Source organism: Triturus cristatus, chromosome 2_1 (genome assembly GCF_964204655.1).
Source record: "Triturus cristatus chromosome 2_1, aTriCri1.1, whole genome shotgun sequence".
NCBI lineage: Eukaryota > Metazoa > Chordata > Amphibia > Caudata > Salamandridae > Triturus > Triturus cristatus.
This window is the reverse complement of record NC_140581.1, coordinates 1,044,841,796-1,044,860,695: the sequence shown is the minus strand read 5'-3', so window position 1 is coordinate 1,044,860,695 and position 18,900 is coordinate 1,044,841,796. Positions and strand designations below refer to the sequence as shown.

General features: G+C 44.6%; 1 protein-coding gene across 3 annotated transcripts in view; it reads right to left on the bottom strand.

Annotated features, from left to right (window-relative positions):
- FAM13A (family with sequence similarity 13 member A) overlaps nt 1-18,900 on the bottom strand; it is a 927,448-nt gene that overhangs the window by 847,052 nt on the left and 61,496 nt on the right. Inside the window, exon 2 of one of the 3 annotated variants that reach the window (XM_085635480.1) lies at nt 17,807-17,996. In XM_085635480.1, coding sequence (XP_085491606.1) covers nt 17,807-17,996 — 190 coding nt within the window. Of the gene's footprint in view, nt 1-17,806; nt 18,328-18,900 lie in introns of those variants that run through there. The other 2 variants (XM_085635470.1, XM_085635487.1) reach the window with 2 other exon arrangements.

Genomic DNA, 18,900 nt, shown 5'->3' with positions numbered 1-18,900 from the left:
AGTAAGGAAGGAGGATAGCCAGTCCAAAGCAGAACCGCAAATGCCAAAAGATTTCAGAGTGTTAATCAGGATGGGGTGGGAGATGGTATCAAAAGCCGCGCTCAGATCTAATAGTATGAGCGCGACTGTACCACCAGAATCCAATAGGTAGCGCAGTCTTTCTGTGGCGCCTAAAAGTGTGGTCTCAGTCGAGAAACCAGCACGAAAGCCAGACTGTGAGGAGTGGAGTAATTTATTTGGATCCACAAACTTGGCAAGGTGAGTGTGGATATGTCTTTCCAAAAACTTAGAAAAAATAGGTATGAGAGAGATGGGTCGAAAATTAGACAGAACTTTGGGATCAGCAGCAGGCTTTTTTAACAGAGGGACAACCATGGAATGCTTCCAGACCGACGGGACAGTAGAGAATTGCAAGGAAGAATTGAGAACTTCCATAAAAATTTGAAGATGAACGAAATCAAGTTGTTTAATAATGGAAATAGGTAAAGGGTCATTTGGAGAACCAGATTTAATTGTACCAAGAATGGAAATAAAAGACTCCAGTTCCAGAAGAGGCCAAGAGGCCAATTTGAAGGGGACACTGGAATGTTCCTGAAAGGTGTCTACCGGAATTGAAGGGAACCTCACGCAAGTCAGGGAGGAGTTTGCTATTTCTCAATGGATAAGCTCTCTTTTATCTGAGAAGAAATTTGCAAGATCCTCACATAATTGCTTGTCAAGAGGCAGGGACTTCGCTAAGGTCTGAGCGCCAGCGAGGTTTTTCACTAAGCTAAAGAGTGTCTTTGGACGATTGGTAGCAGTGTTGATAGTATTACAGGTATATGCAGCTCGCGTAGATTTGCATAAATCATGATCGGTTTGAGAGAATTTTTGTAAGCTATTTTCAGATCCGGGGCATAGTTACGGCGCCATTTCCTTTCTAAAGCTTTGCATTTGGATTTTTCAATCCTAAGACTGTCAGTAAACCATGGAGCAGAGGGGTGGTGATAAGTTAATTTGAACTTAATAGGAGGAAGGCATACATCAACAGCATGGGCCAGCCAACTGTGAATATTTTTTGCAGAAACAGGTACCTGCGAAGTAATGGAAGGGGTATTTTCACTTAGCAGGTTATTCAGAGTGTTGATATCGACTTTTTTCCAATCCCTATTAAAAAACAGACTGGGGGAAGGCAGAGGGTAAACTGACAGGAGCCAGAATATGGAATTTCAATAGGAAGTGGTCCGATCAAAGAATTGGTAATGCTGGTTCACATACAATAGATATGACATTAGAAAAAATAAAATCTAAAAAATGGCCGGCTTTATGAGTAGGGCCGAAATTACAGAGGGTCACATTCATGGCTAAAAGAGATTGGAGCATGTGACATTTGTGACATCTTCCAAATGGAGATTCAGATCGCCAAGTAAAGAGAAGTTAGTGGATGTCATAAGCAGGGAAGATACCAAAGCAGGCAAAGCAGCCGACCACAATGAGGAGTGACCTGGAGGGCGATAAATCAAAAGCCCTGAGAAGGAAAGTTTAGGAGTAAGAATAAGTTTAAATAATGCGGCTTCACAGTTAGGAAGGTTGACAGATTCTAAATTACATTGAAAAAGATGTTTATAAATAACAGCAATTCCCCCGCCTATCCCAGTGGTTCTGCGATGGCGTAATTGGAAGGAAGAGCAGTAGCTATATCTGGCCCAGAACTGTCATGAAGCCAAGTCTCAGTTAAAAAAAAGGTGTCTGGCGAATCTTCCAAAAGGAGGTCAAAAATGAAACTTTTGTGCTTAGGGAGGGAGCGACAGTTTATACTTAAGAAGCGGAACTTAGGAACAGTATTTTCGGAGGTCGTGGTTGTTCTGCAGTCGTACTCCGAAGGGTGGGTCAAAAAGAAGGAACAATGGGTCCCCGAACAGGTGTGGGCAAAGACGTTATCAACAGCTAAGAGAGAGCAATTAGCATGGCAGATCGGCCGTAGGGCAAGAAGTTGTGGCGAGGTGTAGACTAACCTTGGGGACCCTGGAAAAGGCAGAGTGGCAGGGGTTCTGGTCCCTGGCCACGGTCGGCCGCAGATGGGCGCAGACGGGCTTGCCTTTGGCGCGCCTCAGGCTAACAGGCATGAATGATAAAGCCTGCAACAAGGTCACGTGCCCGCAAGCCCAATGATACTCCGCCTCCCCACCAACGAACCAACCAGAATTCTTCCGCAATCTCCCTCCACAAACAAACGGGAAAGCCCGTGGTAGAACGGGGAGTGGGCGGAGCAGGAAAGCTAACAATAGTAGTGCAAAAGGGCAGCAAAGCAATTTAACAACGAAGAAATATTTTAAGAACACTTTTCTGTCATTTTTAAAAACAATTCGTAACTCTAGGTTAAAACAAGACAGGTATGAGGACTAACTTTCCAGCGCGCGTCCGGTATGCGCCGGTATGCAAAGTACCCCACCAGCATATGCGTTACCATTTAAAATGTAGGTACAGGCTGCGGCGGGGGTGCATGCAAGCACTGGGCAGAGGCAGGCAGGCAAAATGAAACGGGCCGGCAATTAAAAAAGAAAAGAAACATGGCAAAGTTATCGGGTTTTATGCAGCAAACCATTCAGATGTGGCAGGTCCGGAGGCCGTTTAGGAATGTTTCCAGTCTGAATTGCACGCATTACGATCGCTCAAGGAACACGGCATCCCTCCCTTATGAAGCAAATGGTTTCCCGCCTCTCGCTCTGCAGCAGCAGGCTTAGGTTTCAACACACACCATGCGCTGCAGGAGGTGAAGCATTTTGTAATGGCTGGAGCTGGCATTCTCTGAAGCGCGGCGGGCGTGGTAGTGTGAGGGCTGCCAACAAAAGTGAAAGCGCCAGGATGTGTAGCCTCGAACGTTTCGTTTCAGAAAATGTACTGGTGACTGAAGGGTCGTGCAAAACGGACGCATGAAGGTGAAAATACAAAACAAGAAAAAAATGCAGCCTTTCACTAAGAGGTGAAAATACAAAACATGAGCAATGCAGTTACTGCTGGGTGAATAGTGGCTGCAGAAACCTGGAAATGTTTAAGGGGTCAGACTGTGTTCCATGAGGTGAGAGTTACAAACAGTGAGTGAGGCTGTGCTGCAAGATGCAACAGGCACTCCAGAGGAGGGACATTACGCAGACAATTAGCTTCTGAAACCAGAATTCACACACGTGGAGCCCAGAAACGTTTCTCTTATGACTCCTTCGAGCACATAACATTTTTTTTTAAGTATCTAGACAGTTTATTTTAAAGATATCCAGGATGTTGTGACCCTAAACTAACGGCCTGAAGTGGATTCGAAAGTATTGAGACTTAATGAGCCTTTTTTAGTCATTATTCAATCTACACTCGCCTCCTAAGAGAAGTCTGTAAACCACCCTCATCAGAGAGAGACGTCTCAGAATTGGGAGGGGGGAGTGCGAGCGGAGCAGCATGAGTCACAGCAATCTATAAAAAAAAAAGCTGACAAGAAGGACGGGGGAAGAAAGGAGGAGAGAGTGAGGGGGTAGTGCAAGCAGAGCAAGACTTAATGAGATAAGAATGGCAGATGGCGGCTGCGCGCGTTCACGCGCACATGCATGCAAGCTTTAGGCCGGGAAACGCTTGTGGGTAGGACTTTGAAAAGCCCCTCACTAAAAGTCGAGCAACAGCGCATGCGCTGCTCTAGGCTCGACCTAAAAAGAACAACCCACCTCGACAAAAGCTCAACTAGAATCATGCCTTACATAAAGCAACACAAGAGTTTTTGCAATCAAGAATATATATATATACCACGCCCTTCCTCATAAGCACTGAAACAAAAAATGGCTTGTTTAAAACAAGCACGTCATCCTTTTTATTCATTCAATTATAGGACAGTTCCTCTCAGGTGAGTAAAAAACACATTGCATCATGGGGCTGGTAGTTTTCATGATAATACCCATGTGGGTTACTTGCCATTATGTCCATGTTTAAAAAAGATTTTCCCGGGAAACCAAGAATGTCTCACACTGTTGCTTGTAGGCTCCGTCCTGCTCAAAGCATATCGCTGCTCCAATACGCAGCGGCCGAACCGCAAGGATATTGTGGCGGTGCTCACTCGTGGCCCAGGCAGGACCACATTACATAAAACACAGGTTGCCTTTTTCTTGAGGTGCACTCGCTGGTCGGATTTGTTGCCACACACAAGTCATGCAGATTCGAGGCATTCAGCTCCCCAAACTTTGGCCTGACGCGTTTCGGGCTAACCACACCCTTCCTCATAGGCACTGAAACAAACAATGGCTTGTTTAAAACCAGCACGTCATCCTTTTTATTCATTCAATTATAGGACAGTTCCTCTCAGGTGAGTAAAAAATACATTGCATCATGGGGCTGGTAGTTTTCATGATAATACCCATGTGGGTTACTTGCCATTATGTCCATGTTTAAAAAAGATTTTCCCGGGAAACCAAGAATGTCTCACACTGCTGCTTGTAGGCTCCGTCCTGCTCAAAGCATATCGCTGCTCCAATACGCAGCGGCCGAACCGCAAGGATATTGTGGCGGTGCTCACTCGTGGCCCAGGCAGGACCACATTACATAAAACACAGGTTGCCTTTTTCTTGAGGTGCACTCGCTGGTCGGATTTGTTGCCACACACAAGTCATGCAGATTCGAGGCATTCAGCTCCCCAAACTTTGGCCTGACGCGTTTCGGGCTAACCACGCCCTTCCTCATAGGCACTGAAACAAAAAATGGCTTGTTTAAAACCAGCACGTCATCCTTTTTATTCATTCAATTATAGGACAGTTCCTCTCAGGTGAGTATAAAACATATTGCATCATGGGGCTGGTAGTTTTCATGATAATACCCATGTGGGTTACTTGCCATTATGTCCATGTTTAAAAAAGATTTTCCCGGGAAACCAAGAATATCTCACACTGCTGCTTGTAGGCTCCGTCCTGCTCAAAGCATATCGCTGCTCCAATACGCAGCGGCCGAACCACAAGGATATGGCGGCGGTGCTCACTCGTGGCCCAGGCAGGACCACATTACATAAAACACAGGTTGCCTTTTTCTTGAGGTGCACTCGCTGGTCGGATTTGTTGCCACACACAAGTCATGCAGATTCGAGGCATTCAGCTCCCCAAACTTTGGCCTGACGCGTTTCGGGCCAACCACGCCCTTCCTCATAGGCACTGAAACAAAAAATGGCTTGTTTAAAACCAGCACGTCATCCTTTTTATTCATTCAATTATAGGACAGTTCCTCTCAGATGAGTAAAAAACACATTGCATCATGGGGCTGGTAGTTTTCATGATAATACCCATGTGGGTTACTTGCCATTATGTCCATGTTTAAAAAAGATTTTCCCGGGAAACCAAGAATGTCTCACACTGCTGCTTGTAGGCTCCGTCCTGCTCAAAGCATATCGCTGCTCCAATACGCAGCGGCCGAACCGCAAGGATATTGCGGCGGTGCTCACTCGTGGCCTGGGCAGGACCACATTACATAAAACACAGGTTGCCTTTTTCTTGAGGTGCACTCGCTGGTCGGATTTGTTGCCACACACAAGTCATGCAGATTCGAGGCATTCAGCTCCCCAAACTTTGGCCCGACGCGTTTCGGGCTAACCACGCCCTTCCTCATAGGCACTGAAACAAACAATGGCTTGTTTAAAACCAGCACGTCATCCTTTTTATTCATTCAATTATTGGACAGTTCCTCTCAGGTGAGTATAAAACACATTGCATCATGGGGCTGGTAGTTTTCAAGATAATACCCATGTGGGTTACTTGCCATTATGTCCATGTTTAAAAAAGATTTTCCCATGAAACCAAGAATATCTCACACTGCTGCTTGTAGGCTCCGTCCTGCTCAAAGCATATCGCTGCTCCAATACGCAGCGGCCGAACCGCAAGGATATTGCGGCGGTGCTCACTCGTGGCACGGGCAGGACCACATTACATAAAACACAGGTTGCCTTTTTCTTGAGGTGCACTCGCTGGTCGGATTTGTTGCCACACACAAGTCATGCAGATTCAAGGCATTCAGCTCCCCAAACTTTGGCCTGACGCATTTCGGGCTAACCACGCCCATCCTCATAGGCACTGAAACAAACAATGGCTTGTTTAAAACCAGCACGTCATCCTTTTTATTCATTCAATTATAGGACAGTTCCTCTCAGGTGAGTATAAAACACATTGCATCATGGGGCTGGTAGTTTTCATGATAATACCCATGTGGGTTACTTGCCATTATGTCCATGTTTAAAAAAGATTTTCCCGGGAAACCAAGAATATCTCACACTGCTGCTTGTAGGCTCCGTCCTGCTCAAAGCATATCGCTGCTCCAATACGCAGCGGCCGAACCACAAGGATATGGCGGCGGTGCTCACTCGTGGCCCAGGCAGGACCACATTACATAAAACACAGGTTGCCTTTTTCTTGAGGTGCACTCGCTGGTCGGATTTGTTGCCACACACAAGTCATGCAGATTCGAGGCATTCAGCTCCCCAAACTTTGGCCTGACGCGTTTCGGGCCAACCACGCCCTTCCTCATAGGCACTGAAACAAAAAATGGCTTGTTTAAAACCAGCACGTCATCCTTTTTATTCATTCAATTATAGGACAGTTCCTCTCAGATGAGTAAAAAACACATTGCATCATGGGGCTGGTAGTTTTCATGATAATACCCATGTGGGTTACTTGCCATTATGTCCATGTTTAAAAAAGATTTTCCCGGGAAACCAAGAATGTCTCACACTGCTGCTTGTAGGCTCCGTCCTGCTCAAAGCATATCGCTGCTCCAATACGCAGCGGCCGAACCGCAAGGATATTGCGGCGGTGCTCCACTCGTGGCCCGGGCAGGACCACATTACATAAAACACAGGTTGCCTTTTTCTTGAGGTGCACTTGCTGGTCGGATTTGTTGCCACACACAAGTCATGCAGATTCGAGGCATTCAGCTCCCCAAACTTTGGCCTGACGCGTTTCGGGCTAACCACGCCCTTCCTCATAGGCACTGAAACAAAAAATGGCTTGTTTAAAACCAGCACGTCATCCTTTTTATTCATTCAATTATAGGACAGTTCCTCTCAGGTGAGTAAAAAGCACATTGCATCATGGGGCTGGTAGTTTTCATGATAATACCCATGTGGGTTACTTGCCATTATGTCCATGTTTAAAAAAGATTTTCCCGGGAAACCAAGAATGTCTCACACTGCTGCTTGTAGGCTCCGTCCTGCTCAAAGCATATCGCTGCTCCAATACGCAGCGGCCGAACCGCAAGGATATTGCGGCGGTGCTCACTCGTGGCCCGGGCAGGACCACATTACATAAAACACAGGTTGCCTTTTTCTTGAGGTGCACTCGCTGGTCGGATTTGTTGCCACACACAAGTCATGCAGATTCGAGGCATTCAGCTCCCCAAACTTTGGCCCGACGCGTTTCGGGCTAACCACGCCCTTCCTCATAGGCACTGAAACAAACAATGGCTTGTTTAAAACCAGCACGTCATCCTTTTTATTCATTCAATTATTGGACAGTTCCTCTCAGGTGAGTATAAAACACATTGCATCATGGGGCTGGTAGTTTTCAAGATAATACCCATGTGGGTTACTTGCCATTATGTCCATGTTTAAAAAAGATTTTCCCATGAAACCAAGAATATCTCACACTGCTGCTTGTAGGCTCCGTCCTGCTCAAAGCATATCGCTGCTCCAATACGCAGCGGCCGAACCGCAAGGATATGGCGGCGGTGCTCACTCGTGGCCCAGGCAGGACCACATTACATAAAACACAGGTTGCCTTTTTCTTGAGGTGCACTCGCTGGTCGGATTTGTTGCCACACACATGTCATGCAGATTCGAGGCATTCAGCTCCCCAAACTTTGGCCTGACGCGTTTCGGGCCAACCACGCCCTTCCTCATAGGCACTGAAACAAAAAATGGCTTGTTTAAAACCAGCACGTCATCCTTTTTATTCATTCAATTATAGGACAGTTCCTCTCAGGTGAGTAAAAAACACATTGCATCATGGGGCTGGTAGTTTTCATGATAATACCCATGTGGGTTACTTGCCATTATGTCCATGTTTAAAAAAGATTTTCCCGGGAAACCAAGAATGTCTCACACTGCTGCTTGTAGGCTCCGTCCTGCTCAAAGCATATCGCTGCTCCAATACGCTGCGGCCGAACCGCAAGGATATTGCGGCGGTGCTCACTTGTGGCCCGGGCAGGACCACATTACATAAAACACAGGTTGCCTTTTTCTTGAGGTGCACTCGCTGGTCGGATTTGTTGCCACACACAAGTCATGCAGATTCGAGGCATTCAGCTCCCCAAACTTTGGCCTGACGCGTTTCGGGCTAACCACGCCCTTCCTCATAGGCACTGAAACAAAAAATGGCTTGTTTAAAACCAGCACGTCATCCTTTTTATTCATTCAATTATAGGACAGTTCCTCTCAGATGAGTAAAAAACACATTGCATCATGGGGCTGGTAGTTTTCATGATAATACCCATGTGGGTTACTTGCCATTATGTCCATGTTTAAAAAAGATTTTCCCGGGAAACCAAGAATGTCTCACACTGCTGCTTGTAGGCTCCGTCCTGCTCAAAGCATATCGCTGCTCCAATACGCAGCGGCCGAACCGCAAGGATATTGCGGCGGTGCTCCACTCGTGGCCCGGGCAGGACCACATTACATAAAACACAGGTTGCCTTTTTCTTGAGGTGCACTTGCTGGTCGGATTTGTTGCCACACACAAGTCATGCAGATTCGAGGCATTCAGCTCCCCAAACTTTGGCCTGACGCGTTTCGGGCTAACCACGCCCTTCCTCATAGGCACTGAAACAAAAAATGGCTTGTTTAAAACCAGCACGTCATCCTTTTTATTCATTCAATTATAGGACAGTTCCTCTCAGGTGAGTAAAAAGCACATTGCATCATGGGGCTGGTAGTTTTCATGATAATACCCATGTGGGTTACTTGCCATTATGTCCATGTTTAAAAAAGATTTTCCCGGGAAACCAAGAATGTCTCACACTGCTGCTTGTAGGCTCCGTCCTGCTCAAAGCATATCGCTGCTCCAATACGCAGCGGCCGAACCGCAAGGATATTGCGGCGGTGCTCACTCGTGGCCCGGGCAGGACCACATTACATAAAACACAGGTTGCCTTTTTCTTGAGGTGCACTCGCTGGTCGGATTTGTTGCCACACACAAGTCATGCAGATTCGAGGCATTCAGCTCCCCAAACTTTGGCCCGACGCGTTTCGGGCTAACCACGCCCTTCCTCATAGGCACTGAAACAAACAATGGCTTGTTTAAAACCAGCACGTCATCCTTTTTATTCATTCAATTATTGGACAGTTCCTCTCAGGTGAGTATAAAACACATTGCATCATGGGGCTGGTAGTTTTCAAGATAATACCCATGTGGGTTACTTGCCATTATGTCCATGTTTAAAAAAGATTTTCCCATGAAACCAAGAATATCTCACACTGCTGCTTGTAGGCTCCGTCCTGCTCAAAGCATATCGCTGCTCCAATACGCAGCGGCCGAACCGCAAGGATATGGCGGCGGTGCTCACTCGTGGCCCAGGCAGGACCACATTACATAAAACACAGGTTGCCTTTTTCTTGAGGTGCACTCGCTGGTCGGATTTGTTGCCACACACATGTCATGCAGATTCGAGGCATTCAGCTCCCCAAACTTTGGCCTGACGCGTTTCGGGCCAACCACGCCCTTCCTCATAGGCACTGAAACAAAAAATGGCTTGTTTAAAACCAGCACGTCATCCTTTTTATTCATTCAATTATAGGACAGTTCCTCTCAGGTGAGTAAAAAACACATTGCATCATGGGGCTGGTAGTTTTCATGATAATACCCATGTGGGTTACTTGCCATTATGTCCATGTTTAAAAAAGATTTTCCCGGGAAACCAAGAATGTCTCACACTGCTGCTTGTAGGCTCCGTCCTGCTCAAAGCATATCGCTGCTCCAATACGCTGCGGCCGAACCGCAAGGATATTGCGGCGGTGCTCACTCGTGGCCCGGGCAGGACCACATTACATAAAACACAGGTTGCCTTTTTCTTGAGGTGCACTCGCTGGTCGGATTTGTTGCCACACACAAGTCATGCAGATTCGAGGCATTCAGCTCCCCAAACTTTGGCCTGACGCGTTTCGGGCTAACCACGCCCTTCCTCATAGGCACTGAAACAAAAAATGGCTTGTTTAAAACCAGCACGTCATCCTTTTTATTCATTCAATTATAGGACAGTTCCTCTCAGGTGAGTAAAAAACACATTGCATCATGGGGCTGGTAGTTTTCATGATAATACCCATGTGGGTTACTTGCCATTATGTCCATGTTTAAAAAAGATTTTCCCGGGAAACCAAGAATGTCTCACACTGCTGCTTGTAGGCTCCGTCCTGCTCAAAGCATATCGCTGCTTCAATACGCAGCGGCCGAACCGCAAGGATATTGCGGCGGTGCTCACTCGTGGCCCGGGTAGGACCACATTACATAAAACACAGGTTGCCTTTTTCTTGAGGTGCACTCGCTGGTCGGATTTGTTGCCACACACAAGTCATGCAGATTCGAGGCCTTCAGCTCCCCAAACTTTGGCCTGACGCGTTTCGGGCTAACCACGCCCTTCCTCATAGGCACTGAAACAAAAAATGGCTTGTTTAAAACCAGCACGTCTGAAGCATTTTGTACAACTGTTGCTATACACCCAACACAAAACACACAGACCAATTTGCACTATATCCATACATTCATACTATTACCAAAGCTTAAAACCTGTATTGTCTTATAAACATTGTACGGCACCATGTAGAAAACTTCAATAAATTGCTTAGGTTTATGCAGCATAATGAATAATCAAGAGGACATATTAATACACAATCCAATAAATTGAACTTTCATTTTTAAAAGGCAAAACCTCCTATGTAGACAGTACTTCCACACTTTTAGCTTCTAATTGGGCAGTAAAGAGATTCATCAAGTTTTTTCACATGCCGTTCCCTTGGTGCCAGTACCAATATTTTGCAGGTGGCAACGCACATTTCGGGGGAAAGGTTATCAACAGACCACGCACCTTCCTCAGGGCACAAAACTGCTTGCTAAAAACGCACAGGGAGCAGCCCAAACAATATCTAAAATCACAAGAACAGATCAATAAATACAAAAAACAAAAAAGCTCCTTAAGAGCCTCCAAGAATATCTCAATTAATTAGTGAACACCAGAACAGTCTACCCAACACCGCACATCCACATTCAAACCACCAAAGACATCTGCGACAAATTATGCCCTTCGATGCGTACAAAATTGTTGCATGCACCACAGGCCAGTCTTGTACCAAATACCAAAGATAGATATAGACATATAAACCAAATGCCCAACAAACAACTACAGTGAAAACAGTGCAACTTAATTCATACACAACAGGAATACCTATAAGCATTCCTTCGTCTCAACTGAAATTTGTCAACCTAAGTCCTAAAATGAACACGATGATGCTAGGGTTAATGTGACAACATCCTCAATCTCATAGTTTTGCTATTACAGATTGGGAAAGTCTAAGATTCTGAGTCCCGGAGGACTAGAGGTTGTATGCATAGTCAGAGCATTACAATTTGCCCACACTGAATATTAATTTGTCATATTTGGTGACAGACACCTGGTTGTAATTGAAAACAGTTACATTTTGTTTTTTTTAAAAGCATTCCTTTGTCTTCTGTTATCATATTGAATGAATGTGTAACCATCACCAGTGAACATACCTGTGTGTCATGTACATATATATCCAAGGTAAAGTCACTAAATACCGGATGACCACTGTTAGAAAATGTGATTGCTACACCACAAAAAGGTCCTTAATGGGATTAAATCCAGAGACATACACGAAACTGATCCCAAAGATAGAACTGGAAAGTAATGAAAAAGCAATGAATACCAGTGAATAAAAAACTGGTTAATACAGAATCCCTACCTTGAACAAGTAGTTCCATGGGGACACCGTCCTTCTCAAACTCCAGGGGGTTACATGCGTACTAGTGTTATAGAAGAAATTAAATATGAAAACATTGCACAACAGCAGAGAGTGTCACACAGCTATATATGAGGAAAGAGCAGTGCAAGTGAAAAACTTGTGCTGATGAGAAAGAGGTGAAGAGTTCACTTGAAGGCTGAGTGCGTGATCTGTAAGGTCGAATTTAAAGGGAAACTTGTGTTTAGCAAGCTTGAAGGAATGTATGGCCTTAGCACACAGGCACATACTCTATATTTTCAATAGATTGAAACATGATTAGACAATTGGAGCAGAAGATTGAAGTAGTCAACACACAGAATCTGATAAGAGGTATTAGGATCACAAAGCTAATGCACACAAGCAAATAAATATGCATTCAACCCAAATACACAAGCATTCAAAAGTAGAATACTTCACTTGTTAAGCATTGTTAGAACTGCAATAAAGGATGTATAGAGAATTAGGTTAAAGTTTAGAGTCTCAAGTGACTTCATGTTTTTCCATGACCAATGTGTACCAATATGTAACTCTCTAACAATTTATAGTTTGAACTTTTGTACCAAGCATTGTCTGACTGTATAAAAGTAGCTGCCTGTCAAGCAGCAAATTGATACTGGCTGTTTTCCTGTGTGGGGACAGTTGCTCTCCCTGTAACGACAGTAAAGAGCTGTTTAGGTCTCGCCTGACCCAGCGCATGCGCTGATCTGGCGAGACTTTTTGTGAGGGCTCAAAAAAGTGCTACCATGGCCAACCTAGAGCTACAGTGCATGTGCGCGGGCACGCGCTTAGGAGCAGAGGCACCATATGGCAAACCTCGTCATGCTCATTAAGCGCCCGCGATCACTTCCGCGGCGCCCCTTTGATGTTCTCGTTCAAAGAACATCAAACATCAAAGAACATGTTGTTGTGTTAATGCTTTGCTGCGCCCGTTTGACTTACAATGTGCTTTCTCTTTCCACAAACTCTATGTTTGTGTTCCTTTATTTTGAGATGCTTTTAGTATTACTGTTTTGTGACTTAAAGAACATTAAGGAAATGTTACTGTGAAACTGGACAACGTTCACAGTGTTTATTTCTGATTGCAGCGGCAGCTTCCTGTCCGTTGCACCATTCAGGGAGTCCTTTCGTTGGTGCTTTCATGAGGACATGATGAGGAAGCTGGAAACTTTTGGCACATTCTCTTTAATAGCACAGCATGTTGGCGACTGGTTAATCGATTAGACCTATGTAGCGCTTTAGATCTCAAAGCGCTATGATGGGTGCAGCAGCTACAACTCAGGAAATATGGGGTGCAACTCACAAGGAGGGGGCAGGTTTGAGTGCACATTGGCTGCAATCGAACTCTTAAGATGATGGGCTGTGTGTATCCATTATCAGCACTCAGTCTTCGCTAAGTGATCTTATTTGTTTTGTTGTTGTGTTAATGCTTTGCAGCGCCCGTTTGACTTACAACGTGCTTTCTCTTTCCACAAACTCGATGTTTGTGTTTCTTTATTTTGAGATGCTTTTAGTATTACTGTTTTGTGACTTGCCTTATGGAACATTAAGGAAATGTTACCGTGAAACTGGACAACAAGTTCACAGTGTTTATTTCTGATCGCAGCGGCTGCTTCATGTCCGTTGCGCCATTCAGGGAGTCCTTTCGTTGGTGCTTTCATGAGGATATGATGAGGAATCTGGAAACTTTTGGCACATTCTCTTTAAAAGCACAGCATGTTGGCGACTGGTTAGTCGATTAGATCTATGTAGCGCTTTAGATCTCAAAGCGCTATGGTGGGTGCAGCAGTTATAACTCATGAAATATGGGGTGCAACTCACAAGGAGGGGGCAGGTTTGAGTGCACATTGGCTGCAATCGAACTCTTAAGATGATGGGCTGTGTGTATCCATTATCAGCACTCAGTCTTCGCTAAGTGATCTTGTTTTGTTGTTGTGTCAATGCTTTGCTGCGCCCGTTTGACTTACAACGTGCTTTCTCTTTCCACAAACTCGTTGTTTGTGTTCCTTTATTTTGAGATGCTTTTACTATTACTGTCACACACACAACCACACACACAACCACACACACAACGACCACACACACACACACAAGCACACACACAACCACACGCACCACACCCACAACCACACCCACACACAAACAACCACACACACACAACCACACACACATAACCACACACACACACAACCACACACACCACACATCCACACACAACACAACTGCACCCACAACTGTACCCACACCCACAACCACACACACACACCACACACACAACCACACACAAACACACAAAACCACACACAAAACCACAAACACACACAACCACACCAAGCTTTGGCATAGCCAATAGGTCTCGCCTTTGGGACCTTATAAGTGTTTAGCCACGTAACAGTTGATGTGGTTGCACCAGGGATATTGTGCTGCATAACTAAATACTTAGAAGGTCCCAAAAGCGAGACCTATTGGCTATGCCAATGCTTGTTTTACATTGCCAAAAAGAGTCTTTCTTTTTCTTTATTTCTTAAGTTACCCTGCAACACTAGTACGGGCCCATCACCCGTCATTTGATTCAACTCAGAAAGGGGGAGGTCATTCAGATAGAGAGACCTCCATCTCTATATATCCAAAAACAAACAAACACTGCCAAATCCAATAGGTCTCAACCAAGAGTGAGCTTTTGGCTTTGGCAATCGGGGGCGATTAGGGTCGGTGAGGGAGAAACAGAGACGGGGAGGGAGAAACAGAGACAGGGAGGGAGAAACAGAGATGGAGAGGGAGAAACAGAGATGGGGAGAGAGAAACAGAGAGGAGGGGGAGAAGTTACAGAGACGGAAGGGCGGGGAGGAGAAACAGGGACAAGAGAGCAGGTGGAAGGGAAGAAGAACAAGGATCGTACACAGATATTCCCTATCACAGAAACACATACGTGCGTTACTGTTATTATTATACATTTGAAATAAACTATTGCTCTGAACTCAACCCCAACACTGAGTTTTATGCCTTTAAAGTGATCCGAAATGGCTTGTTGGGAGCGCCAACATTATACAAAGCCATTGTAGTCTAGAACTTTGGGTGAACTGAGGTGAATGAGGACTACAGTTCCCATTATGCACGGGCTCGTAAATAAAGGCCCAAGAGAGGAACTTTGTGCCCCGATGACAATCGTCTATGCCACAGACTGCAGCGTATGTCCTGATGATCTATTGTTTCCCACATGTTGTAATTTATCAGAATTTGGTTTATCTTGACAGCCCTGCAAGACACTGAACAGCGACGCAACTGTGTTTAAAAAGATAAGCTGTCTGCGGGAACATTGTAAGGCTCCCATGGGGCTCAGGCTGACACCAGTCGGGTTGTTCTGCCTCTGTTAACTGACTCCGCATGCATTAGTCACTAAGCAGCTTTCATCTGAGGTCAGCTCCTCCGGCAGGCTCACTCATATTCTGGCCACAAAACGATAAACAGGAACGGAGCGACTACAAACACAAGTGATGAAGCTACATCCAGAAAACAACAAAAAAAATAGTGCGCCGAACGTAACATAAATAGCCAGAAGTGAAATGAGACATGTAACAGGGCCAGTGTTCATGGTAGGGAACAACACACCAAAAGGAGAGACAAATGGCAACTATTCACCATTGAAAAGCAAGGAATTTCGAAAGGCACACGAAGGTACGAATAAAAAGCGATGGACGTGCTGAAAACCCACAGAGTAGATACAACAGGTCTCAAAGAGACCGCGCATGCGCTGCCTAGGCGTGACCTAAAAATGGAAACAAATAATTAAATAATCAGTCTCACCCTCAGGTGTAAATAAATACCTGAATGGGGGCAGCAAAATTTCACACAGAACGATGGACACAGATCAGACTTCCAACCTCAGGTGAAAGACATCGAGTTGAATGGTTCGCCATTTAAGCTAAAGGCATGTCCCACATGACACCTACAGAGTAGAGGAAATAGACGACAGGCTCGACAAGGACACAGAAGCCGGCCATCTTCAATTGTATAAATATGTTACTACCACATACCCTAATTAAATGGGGAAAGGAACCGCTTCTTACAATAATCACATTGCAAGTAGAAGCTTCATAGATCTGCATCTCATACGTAGAGGAGATGAAATAGAATACTCCAAATTGAGAGATGACTGGGCCACTAACAGGCCGCTTCCAGCAGATATTCACATTGCAAGTAGAAACTTCATACGTCTGCTGCATGTCAAGCATGAAAAGAACAAAATGAAATACCAGAAAATAGACAATGGAACATCGTAAATCATCCCAGGGAGGAAGTTGATCAAATATGGCCTGATGACTGCTGTGAGAGTAAAAATGATACACTTCAAAACAGGAAATTGATAACAGATCAGCCACATTAAAATATATAAGCTGTCAAGTAGACGAACACAGAACAAGAGTGATGGTGATCAATGAACCAGAGAGCATCAACCTTACGTACTCTCCAAAGGTAGACTAAGTCTCCAGACAATATCTACTATATGGTATATTAAAGGTAGATATTGATAAACGTACCATGTAATAAATGTCAGGTCTTTTTCGTGACCTAACATAATTAATCACTGTATGCACGTATCCAGAAGAAAGTACATCAAAATCCAAGGTTCAGACAATGTATAGTATATTACCTTTTCCTTTTGTGATGCAATTTGTACATTATTTATTTTCAATTCACAAGCACAATATCTGCTGGGCCCCTGTGTTTGCAAAACCTCCTAGCACCATCTAGCCATTTTGCTAGCATTTAGCACCGTATTAATTGTGAATAATTTATACATCTTGACCGCTTATTAATTCTCACAAAGAAAATTTCACTAATGGGAAGAGAAAACATATATGGCAATTTCCAGAGTTTCATATTTGGTTTCACCTTCATCCTTCTTCAAACTAAGTACATTAATTTATCATATTTGCTGAAAAAAGAAGGGCTCACTACATAAATTGTACACATATAATAGAGCTTATCTCAGCTCCTTGTGTAAAAGATCTCCGTCTTTCCACCTCAAATTAATGCTATTTAGTTATACACTTAAACTAAGATTTAATTACACAGACTTACTGGCAGACATGGAGATTGCCTTGTTTTCAGACCACGTGCATGGTTTACATAACAGCCAATAAATAAACAATGAAGTTCAGCGATCAACCTATGCAAATACTATTTGATGATTGAAGGTGCACAAAGAGTCAACATCCAAAAAATATTCATGCTTAATAATTTTCTAAAGCTTAACCACAAGCATTTAATTTACTTCGAAGAACAGGTTTTATTTTAACACAATAAAGGTAAGAAGCAACTTAAATTCATTTGTTTACAGAAATGGATTCCAATAGACTAACAAGTTTGAATAACTTTAGTCAACCAAAGTATTTATCTGGGAATAACATTTGCAGCAATATTCAATGAATTTGCTTTTGCGCAAAGCCAACCAGTTGGGAAATGTTCACTGTGAGACCAGGCGCTAAAACGTGACCTCATGCCAATTGCCACAAATACTTCAAAACTTTGACAAAATTATGGCAGTGCACTTAGCGATCAGCACAACTTAAGCATTTCACAACCACTGGTAACACTCTGCACATCAACTATTTCTGGAAGCTTACACAACTTGAAAAAGCAGAACCATTTCAACTATATTTGTTCAGCCGAAGAGGGCTCAATGTTTTCATTTTATGAATGTTACTTGTAAAGCGCGGCCATAACTTGAGGTAGACATAGCTCACACATTTAGCACTGGCTCCACATTTCAAACAGAATGGATCACCCACAAGAAGAAAAAGTGGCACTTACCCCCCTTCCTCAAGTACTCCACAATATTCCAGACCACGTGGGGGACGCCATTGGTGAGGAGGCCCTGCTGTTGCAGCTCCAGGAGGTGCACTCCGAATATTTTCCTCTGGGACGTGACGGCTTGCCGGTTCATGGGCTGCGTCACCATCTTCTTCATGTCTTCCCTCAGCTTCACGGCCGTCTTGCTTTGCTTGAAGGAACACAGGAAGAGAGAGCAGTCAGTCGCACTCACTACGGGCGGCTGCATGCTGCAACACCTAAGAGTTTCACATACAACCCACGCGCCTCATGCAGTAGCCCTTAGGACTAAGGGAAGTTTAGTGCGCAAGCCCGCTGGCCCCTGTTCAAATGGGTGTGCGCTTTTATTTACTGAGGAAAAGGCGAGCGTGCGCAGGACAGAGTCGGTGTGTAGCTAGGCGATAGAGTGCTTTCACAGCTGGGATAGGGCTGTATCCAAGGAATGGGCGCTACAGCAACCGGAGGGTGTGACTCAGCAGACGTTGTGCAAGCGCACGACAGACAGTCGCGAACAAGGAAACCTGCGGAAGTTTACAGAACAAGTACACAGCGGGAGCACTCGGAGGCGAAATAATGTTGCTGTCGGGTCGCGCAAACTGGCGGTATCTGAGAGTGACAGACAAGGTGAGCACGTCACTGTGATGAGCACGGAGCGCTTTCGCTCAGGGAGTGGGATACAGGCGCGCTTGAAAGATGGGGACTGTGCATATCGTGCGGGTGCGTCCTGATACAACTGTAAACAATTTTTAGGAATTATGTTAAAAACAAATGAGCAGGTTTGCGTTTTTTCCCCAGCAGAAACTCAAAACGTTCGGCACAATGCCCAAATCTGCACGCAGCAGTGTCCATGTTTTTTTAGCACGACAACTGGGATTCACAGAATTATGAAATAAAATAGTTCAATTCTAAAAAGCTGCAGCAACCGACATGGCTAGAGAAAAGATTATCACAAAGAAGGTCTATTTCGAGTTCATATCCATATCCATATGCATCACGTACAAAAGACATACACCAAGTGGTAAAAAAAAAACGGCGCCATAAAAATATATACAATCATAGAACATGGGTTTACGTAG